We start from the raw sequence: 9,055 nt of genomic DNA, 5'->3' as shown, positions 1-9,055 counted from the left end.
CACACGTTAGAGTTGGCGTAAATCGATTTCTCGCGACGTGTTACCCCTATGTCCGATAGAAAATTGACGAGTTTCGATGAAAAATTTCTGCTTAAAAGTTGGTGTGTGTGTTGGATTTGTATATATTTCGTTAAAATTACACCTATTCTGGAAAACTCGAAGTTGGTGGTGAAGCTTGCTGTATTCCAGCTAATTCTTCCGCTATTATCAGCCGATCTCTAGAGTATATCTCCTAGAGCTCGCTCATAGTTAGCTCAGTATCTACTATTTCTATACCTCAAATAGATCGCTCTTTTCTTACTTTGTTTGAATACCTGCACTGCGTGAAGTCGCCCTCACAGTATAGGAATATCGGACTAGAATATATACGCTGCAGCTGTAGACACAAAGATGCTTAGTTCTTAGTGATGCGTTAGCAGTTAGATATATAAAGTGATGGGAAGAGCATAACGATTTTCCAGACATGGACCTGTGCATAGACTGCAATTTCCCTGGAAGAGTTTAGTTTTGGAATTGGGACTATTCCTACATGGAATATCTTACTTCATTAGGTAATTGGAAGATTTAGAATTCAATTGAAATCTAATGTTGATATTTCACTAAGTGCTAAGTATCCAATTCAGCAATCTAGCCGAGAACAAGTGATAGTAAATATCTAAGCTGGAGAACGGGGTTTTTAGCTAACACCACCATCTCCAGAACTTTTAAAAAGGCAATCAGGTAAACAGGAAATAGAAAGTGCAGACTAGTTTGAGGACAGGTGCTCCAGTCAAAAGTCAGGTACTTATAGAGGTCTGGCAAAATCCCTTCGTACCCTAGTTTCTTCCTCCAAATGCCGTGACCATCCTTTTCACATGTCTTTTACCTACTGCTGAGCGACCTCTACTACTGCTGTTCATTCTCTCCTCAGTAAGCTCGAACGATAAAGGAAACCAATATGGGTGCGTTTGGTTGCTGCGTTTCTCTCTACCAAGCAGCATAGACGCAAGCGCTTGTCCACAAAGCCATGCAAAACACATGCCCTCTCCATCATAAGCCGCCAAAATCCATTGCGCACTTGTTGTAATAGCACCAACCGATCGGCGGGTAACACTAGTTGGAATCATACCGACGAGCGGCCTGCCGTCGGAAGATGCTCCTTCCATGCCAGTCCAGACCCTCTTCGTTCGCCCAGGAAAAATAAAAGAACCGTTTTCGGAGGGGAAGTCGCTTCTCTCAGGCCCCCAATTGTCATACCCTACGTAGCCTGGTAGTGCGCCGTTAAGATACGCGGCCGTACCGTGATTAGGAGGGAGACTGTCATCGGTGTCGACATTGGTAGTGTTCGCAGCGCCATCTCCTCCACACCCACCTCCAAACATGAACTCTCCATTCTGTGGCATTTGTACGATATAACTCAAGCCACCCCGATATAAAGACCAAGCTCGGCCGGTTGATAAACTACCATTTCCAGTAAGCGATGGTCATTCTCCTGCTTTAGGAATATCAGCACCACCAAGCTGGGCACTCATGTGCAATCGTCCACCGGTGATCTTTTCTTATAAACCTGGGACTAGATGGGGAATCCAAGCAGTGACTGCGTTAATCGCATGGCGAGCTTGGATCTTGCCGCGAGATGTTGTGACCTCAAGCATTGCATTGCCAGCGTTGGTTGAGTAGACATTGAGAGCTGGCATATTTATGTCGAGGAAGAATGATGGATACTTATCGACGAGCGACTTGAATTTATGCGTGACGAATCGGTATGGCCAAATGGCGCCTGCGACCTTCGAGCTACCCGTGATCATGCCTGCGGCCTCCCACCGGAGAGATAGCTACATCATTAGCTCTGCATATGTTACTAGGCTTAGGAAATAAGCTTACATTTTGCGTTTCCTCCTGGTCAAAAGCCGTGAACTCGATCCCAAGATCCGGCACTTCCTTCTTAAGCACATTCAACTGCCTAACTGCCTCTATGCTGTCCACGACCCTCGCTTCTGAGGCCTCACGCCCCTCATCATCTAGCTCATTCGCTGCCGCTATGAGCGCGTTGATGTGGGCGGCCCTCATACGCGTAATCCTTGCTGCTTCGTCTTTTGAAACGAAGCTCTTCGCTCGATCATACTCTGCATACGAAGACGGGCGAATGTGGCCACCGTTACGGCCTGTGGCACCGGAACAGGCTTGTCGAGCTTCCACCATGGCGATGCGGAGAGGCCAATCTTGGGGGCTGTTCTTTAGGAAATGGTGCGCGATGCTAGTTCCCGTCATGACAGAGCCAAATGATAACAACATCAACAGAGGAAGGCAGTTGGGGAGATTGACGGTCGGCGATGCCTTGGAGTGGTGGAGTTTGCCAGTAGGATATTGTAGGATTCTGGACAGACACAACTTTTATACACCGTAGGCCTGCACCTAGAAGTACGTTCTGTTGAATCACTAGAAAGGAGGCTGACATTTTTGATATCATTATTCTATTACATACAACTGCACATCCTCCAGGATAAACACAATCTAGTGTATTAATAACAAGGGAATACCGAAAGTCTTAGAATATGTTAACAGATCATGTCCTTCCTGATGAACTTCTAAGTGAGGATTAGTTTTAGACACAGGAATGCTTTCAACTCTAGCCCTAGCTCTACACTTACTTTCAATTATGTTTCCTGTGCTTCTCCTGCTTCTCTTCCTTCTCCTGCTTCTCTAACTTCTCCTGCTTCTCTAACTTCTCCAGCTTCTCTTCCTTCTCCTGCTTCTCTAACTTCTCCTGCTTCTCTAACTTCTCCTGCTTCTCTTCCTTCTTCTCCTCTTGCTTCTCTTCCTTCTTCTCCTCTTGCTTCTCTTCCTTCTCTAGCTTCTCTAGTTTCTCTTGCTTCTCTAGCTTCTCTTGCTTCTTCTCATCCTGCTTCTCCTGCTTCTCTAGCTTCTCTAGCTTCTCTAGCTTCTCTAGCTTCTTCTCCTCCTGCTTCTCTAACTTCTCCTGCTTCTCTAACTTTTCCTGCTTCTCTAACTTTTCCTGCTTTTCCTGCTTTTCCTGCTTCTCTAACTTCTCTTGCTTCTTCTCATCCTGCTTCTCCTGCTTCTCCAGCTTCTCCAGCTTCTCCTGCTTCTCCAGCTTCTCCAGCTTCTCCTGCTTCTCCTGCTTCTTCTCCTCCTGTTTCTCTTCCTTCTCCTGCTTCTCTAACTTCTCCAGTTTTTCTTGCTTCTCTAGTTTCTCTTGCTTCTCTAATTTCTCTTGCTTCTCTCTCTCCAGCTTCTCCAGCTTCTCCAACTTCTCCAGTTTTTCTTGCTTCTCCTTTTCCTGCTTTTCCTGCTTCTCCTGCTTCTCCAGTTTCTCTTGCTTCTCTAACTTCTCTTGCTTCTTCTCATCCTGCTTCTCGTGCTTCTTCTTCTCCTCCAGCCTCTCCAGCTTCTCCAGCCTCTCCAGCTTCTCCAACTTCTCCTGCTTCTCCAGTTTCTCTTGATTATCCTGCTTCTCCTGCTTCTCCTGCTTCTCCTGCTTCTCCTGCTTCTCCTGCTTCTCCTGCTCCTCCTTCTCTTGTTTCATTTCATCAGCGCACTGCTACAGTTAGGCTCCAGTCGTTGTATGATTTAAGCTGTCTATTTACTCACGTAGCGTACAACCTAGAACGTATGTAAGTTTTGATTAACATTACATATCTTACAATGTGCTGTACTCACGCCAACGGGACCCTATTATACATGTTAGTTGTTTCAAGATTAGATAATAAATGTATTATAAAGTAAAGCTTACAACAGGTATAGCCTGACAGATTTGAGAACAGCAGTCAGTGTCATAAAAACAGGTGGCCTTGCCCTATGGGAAAGTGTAAGTTTATCTTCATTTGTTACGGATAAAGTATAGATTCCTTACTGCAGAGCATTGCCGAGCTATAAGTTCAGTGCCCTTTGTGAAGTCAAGCTTAGAGTGTGGAGCAGCATTGGCTAAAGAGACCATAAGAGTGCTGGCAATGGCGAAAAACTTCATATTGTATAGTTGCTTGACCTTCGAAGAGAAATAAAATTAGTTTTAATGAGCATGATGTATGTTACAGAGGTGCAATACGCAATATAAATATATAGTAAAAATGAAAGGGGGAAATAATCATTATATTAGGCTCGGTGTCGAAATGTTGAATCCATATTATTAGTTTTCAAAGGCAGTGTGATTGTTAAGGTGTTTGTGCGTAGCATGATTGATGAGATGTTGAGGATATGACCTTTTAATTGCTTTTCCTCATCAAAGTGTTAAGTGCTAAAGACAACTCTCGTATGCTTCAATAGCTCGGGAGTAGGAGGTGCGCGTCGTCAGTACTTATTAGTGGTAGCCGATCGCAGCTCTGCAGTGGTGTAGAATTGTAGATATCGTCTGCTCCTCAGAGCGATTGGTAACGTACCCCATATGGGTTGTCCGATCGCTTTTGCCTACCTCCTGCCAAGACCACCACATTATAGTGCGAAATTGCTTACCTTGATCCTGTTTAGCGTGGTGTGGTATTACGAACAACAAGAAATATTCTTCCCCTGCACAAGAACAAGTGGTTGAGGGTTTAATTTCCGGCTGGAGAGCTTTCATTCATTCTTGCTTTTTTTGCGCAGCTCAACCGAGTAGAGCAGAGAGCGATATATATGTATTGTTTTGAATATATCCAACGTCGATGCTTCTGGGCCAAACCACCAACGCTATCTAACTAAGCATACTATGCCTGATTTGTATAGTTCTACGTGTTCGGCATATCATCTAGAAGAACTTCTAAGCGTTGACCACAGCGAGTGTAATAATGGAACCAATCCATCCTTATGTCTATTGCCTTAGGTCCTGCCATCCCTTCGATGATTGGTCTTGGCCTTATCATCAAGCTAAAAATATAGCGAAGAGCCAGCAGCTCCAGCTGATACCCACGCAGCTGGCATAAGTGGCGTACATAAGGCTTGAAGTGCAAACGCTAGCCTCTACTGTACCCAAGCGCCGCTTGGCAATCTCAGCTGAGGTAAACCCACTTGCATGCCTCACATATACTACTACGCTCCTTTTATAGTCTTTCTTCTACCTTCCTCATCTTTGCCTCAATTACAAATACAAATGGTATTCATGTGGGAACCCTCAGGTCATCATCATAAATCCTCTTAGTATAACAGAATCCATTATCGACATTATCGGCGGTGTCAGCGCAACTTACAGGACTATCAGGCCGATCGAAGGGCTACCTGAAGCGTTTGACGTGGTTCAATACCACCTTCCTCTCGTTCTCCGCACCCTATGGATTGCTCAAGACACATTGTATGATGACCAAGAGATCATTGAAGATGAAAGAAACGATGTTATAGCAATCCTTCAGTCTAGTCACAATCAGGCTCAGGAGCTGCTGAGAGTCTTTGACAAGGTCAAGAAATAATGTGAGAATGACAAGGATGCGAAGGAATGGGCCCAAATCCGCAGTGTCTACCATGAAGCGCTACGTGGCATGGAAGTCTCGACAGTTGAACAGCTTATGAAGGACATCTTGGGTGGCATGAAGAAGCTCGCATCGAGTCAGATTTTCAGATCAGTCTTACAAAACGACATGGAGACGCTCGAAGAGGCTCTTGAGGAAGCCATCCGCTATATATTGAAAGTGGAGCCATCACTGCCTGATTTGGAATTCAATAACGATGAGCGAATCTTTACGTCAGAACAAGATGCTACTGGAGTTATCCTGCAACAGAATGGTTTGTAAGAGAACACATATGTTCGAGTCAGGAGCAATCTGCTTTCATGATGGGCACGGACTCCTCTTTGGTAAGCACTCTTGAGAATATGCTGGCGTGATACAAGGGAAGAACATCTCTTCTTTCTAAGCCAGCTAAGCTAAAATCAGTAACTAAGTGTGAACGTAGGTGAGACGATGGGTTTCGGTGGTTAGTCCTAGCTCTTAACGTTTACTTGTGATATAGTTTTAGGATGACTCACCACCCAGATAGATCCATATTTTCCAAATTTTGAGAGCCCCGAAAACGACACATCGGTAAATATAACTGTACAAGAGGATGGTGGAGCTTATGAACTAATCACCAAGGATTCGTACCACGGTATTACGCTGGTAACTTTGGAGGAACGACCAATCAGCAGGTAGTACTGACCTTTCGTGAATTCCTTTACATCCTGATGATCTTTTACAATCGGGTCTCTTTCACCTAATACTTTTCAACGTGCTTTCTTCCTAGGTCTTGGAAATCTTTCTTTGTATTGTAGCTTTTGACGAAGGAGTATCTACCAGGTTCATACGATGACGATCGACTGGAATGAGTGGGATAGAATAAGTGCACATGATAATTTTCTAATTACCAGCACAGCTTTGCTGCAAAATGGATTATTGCTTTAACACGTATACGAGCATTTGCTCTTGAGACGTGCAACTTACGCGCAGGACGCTGGCCGAGAAGTTTAGGATGCGTGCACAGTCATGACCGTCATATCGTTGGAGATTAGATCTAAGTGGACTGCAGAATATTCCAATGCCACCAGAATAACCCCCTAAATTCCCTATTAGTCGAGACAGCTAGTGTTCGACAATAGATCTACCGCTGATAGTCCTTCGCATTGTATAGAAACTTAAGAAGTTAGTTTTTGTCAAATAATTGTGGTTATTGTGGCCGACATACTATTTCTATTTCATATTGGGGGCGAGTGGGCTGCTATATCCCGGCGGGATTTGGAAATTCTCATTGCTTTATTTTAATCACTCTCTTATGCATTCGACTAGGGTGTTTCGCTATTCCCGTCCAAAACTTTCGATTGTGTCGTAATATTGATACAGAGACGCGATCAGTTGGACGAGCCACAATCCATACAAGAGATGGGCCCGTAGGTCAGCTCTCATCCCGGCTGTCAGCAGACACGTCCGTTTCACCATGATGAACAACGACTGCATGAGGTTTGGAGGGCCGTGAAAAATGTATATGCTGTCCAGACTCTTCGCTGCTGGCGTATCCATCGTAAACCGCTGCTCGGGATGCAAGTGCTTTGCTAATACATAATGCGATCGCAGAAAAGCATACGACAAGTAGTATGAGAATTAATGCAATGACAATGTTCGGCCGAACCATAGTGTGCGTCGGATTTGATGACAGTGTCTTCAGGCGGCCAAGATGGTAACGCTTGACTTGGTATTAATTACGAGACGTAGGGGAGTATTCCGTGATTAGTTCTAGTCCAAAAGGTTTGCTGTTAGGATACGTATCTTTGCTTTGTACATATTCTCATTCAAAAAAAGCACCCAAAGGAGGTCCGTATGTTCCCCAAGCGACGGTTGGTCCGGCAACGGTTCAGCCGCAGCAGTAGGTCCCAAGGAGCTGAGGGACACATCCACTACTTGTGATGGCGGAAATCATGTATTTGGACATCATCTGAAACGAACTCATTATCAATTCTATGATTCTTTAATACCCTCAACATGATGTAAAAGAGCGGTGCTATTTATTCAAAACGTCACGTGACCGGTGACAGCGTTGCCAATTCGTCATCTGTTGCCAAGAAATCGAGAGCCGCCTGGATCTGGTGTCTTCCTTATTATGCCGAAAAAAGCTCTCTTTGGTGCTCCAAGTGAAATAATTTCTGCGGGTATGCTGTGTTGATGAGTCTAAAAAGAATTCCACTCAACTGAACTGTGCACAGTAAGTGATTATCGTCTACTTTAGACTGAGCTGACTGAAAGACTATTAGACTCAGATGTCTAGCACGTGAGTATAACGCCTTTAATGTTGCTTGACCAACCGATCCTAACATACTGTTATATGAATGCAAGAAAGAAAAACATTCACCGATAGGTACGGTTCTGTTCAGGTCCTCTCGTTTGAAGTACCAGACTATGTAACCAACTGAAGCCGCTTCTTGACTGTATCTCCATCTTCAGCAACATCATTCTCTAATGTCTGTCTTCGACGCTTAGACCCAGAATATGATGCAGCAGTCTCTTCCGCTTGAGATACCATCTCCTGGCGTGAGTTGTTGTCTTCAGCCCCCTTTAGCGTTGTGGTTTCTCTCTCCAACATGAAAGACGCCTCACTAGGCTTCATCTCTTCCTGAATTTCCGCAAACCGTTGAAAACAAACCCGCGAGACCTTGTTGTCTATACCTGCCTGTTTGAATCCAGTGCATGCTGTTTGATACATCTCCCAGGCCTCGCGATGTCGGGTTTGGCGATGTAGTATATGGGCCAGATTTGCGATATTCCGGAGAGTTTTTGAGTGTCTCGGTCCGAATTCGGCCTTGCATCCATTCATAGCTTTCTGACCCACCACTTCTGCATCCACATACTTGTCCTGTGCCTGCAACAGACCTGCAAGATTCTCGAGACACTGTAGAGTATCAGGATGATTCTCACACATTGTTTTTTCAAAGCCCTGCAGCGCTTCTCTGTTGGCGCTTTCCGCCTCGGTCAGCTTTCCCTGATTTTCGAGAACTATAGCCAAGTTGGTCAAGCAGATTAGCGCATCGCGATGATTGACCTCATTCCGCTCTTCCAGGCCATCCAGTGCCCTACGAAACAGGTTTTCCGACTCCTCATTTTTTTTTCGTCTCCGCAGCACACTTGCTAAGTTTATCATAGTGCGTAGTATATGGGGGTGATGCGGTGGAAGCTGTTGCTCGAATCCAGTGAGTGATCTACGGTAGAGTTCCTCCGCCTTTTCATAGTTTTCGCGCATTTTTGATACTCCAGCGAGTGTAGCAATCACCGTCAGAGTATCCATATTTGACGGACCTAGACGGGTCTCAATTGCATGCAGTGCCTCTTGACTCAGTTTCCCAGCCTTTTCAATGTTGCCTTGCTTGAGCAAAAGTAAAGCTAAGTTACTCATGTTTGTCACACCAACTTCGAGTTTTCTAGAATAGATGTAATTTCAGTCACATATATACAAATCCATCCAAAGAAATCGATTATAACTACTTTTAAAACGTGCATTCTACGCGCTGTAGAGCTAAAGGCAGGAAAAGTAGGGTAATTTGAACACGTCTCACCACCAACAAAATACACACAGACCACCCGATTACTAATCTCAAATGCCGCCTGATAGCGACACTATCGATGTACACCCG

At 44.7% G+C, this 9,055-nt stretch overlaps 4 protein-coding genes across 4 annotated transcripts; 1 reads left to right on the top strand and 3 right to left on the bottom strand.

The window, feature by feature from the left end:
* Nucleotides 1-582: 582 nt before the first annotated feature.
* COCCADRAFT_31301 (uncharacterized protein) lies at nucleotides 583-2,250 on the bottom strand (the record flags this gene model as incomplete). The annotated part of the gene is made up of 4 exons (XM_007720370.1): nucleotides 583-606; nucleotides 870-1,423; nucleotides 1,547-1,814; nucleotides 1,864-2,250. 4 exons carry the CDS (start codon nucleotides 2,248-2,250, stop codon nucleotides 583-585), a joined length of 1,233 nt encoding a protein of 410 aa, XP_007718560.1.
* A 382-nt stretch (nucleotides 2,251-2,632) lies between these two features.
* Nucleotides 2,633-3,967, bottom strand: COCCADRAFT_31300 (uncharacterized protein; the record flags this gene model as incomplete). The annotated part of the gene is made up of 5 exons (XM_007720369.1): nucleotides 2,633-3,538; nucleotides 3,592-3,603; nucleotides 3,661-3,672; nucleotides 3,734-3,796; nucleotides 3,854-3,967. 5 exons carry the CDS (start codon nucleotides 3,965-3,967, stop codon nucleotides 2,633-2,635), a joined length of 1,107 nt encoding a protein of 368 aa, XP_007718559.1.
* Nucleotides 3,968-5,444: 1,477 nt separating this feature from the next.
* COCCADRAFT_31299 (uncharacterized protein) lies at nucleotides 5,445-6,265 on the top strand (the record flags this gene model as incomplete). The annotated part of the gene is made up of 4 exons (XM_007720368.1): nucleotides 5,445-5,688; nucleotides 5,857-5,877; nucleotides 5,941-6,059; nucleotides 6,212-6,265. The coding sequence occupies 4 exons, from the start codon at nucleotides 5,445-5,447 to the stop codon at nucleotides 6,263-6,265; spliced, it is 438 nt and encodes a 145-aa protein (XP_007718558.1).
* A 1,559-nt stretch (nucleotides 6,266-7,824) lies between these two features.
* Nucleotides 7,825-8,817, bottom strand: COCCADRAFT_31298 (uncharacterized protein; the record flags this gene model as incomplete). Its single annotated transcript, XM_007720367.1, has 1 exon — nucleotides 7,825-8,817. The coding sequence occupies one exon, from the start codon at nucleotides 8,815-8,817 to the stop codon at nucleotides 7,825-7,827; it is 993 nt and encodes a 330-aa protein (XP_007718557.1).
* Nucleotides 8,818-9,055: the final 238 nt, after the last annotated feature.

Source organism: Bipolaris zeicola (assembly GCF_000523435.1).
Source record: "Bipolaris zeicola 26-R-13 unplaced genomic scaffold scaffold_458, whole genome shotgun sequence".
In the NCBI taxonomy this organism is placed as follows: domain Eukaryota; kingdom Fungi; phylum Ascomycota; class Dothideomycetes; order Pleosporales; family Pleosporaceae; genus Bipolaris; species Bipolaris zeicola.
This window is presented reverse-complemented; position numbering and strand designations above follow the sequence as displayed.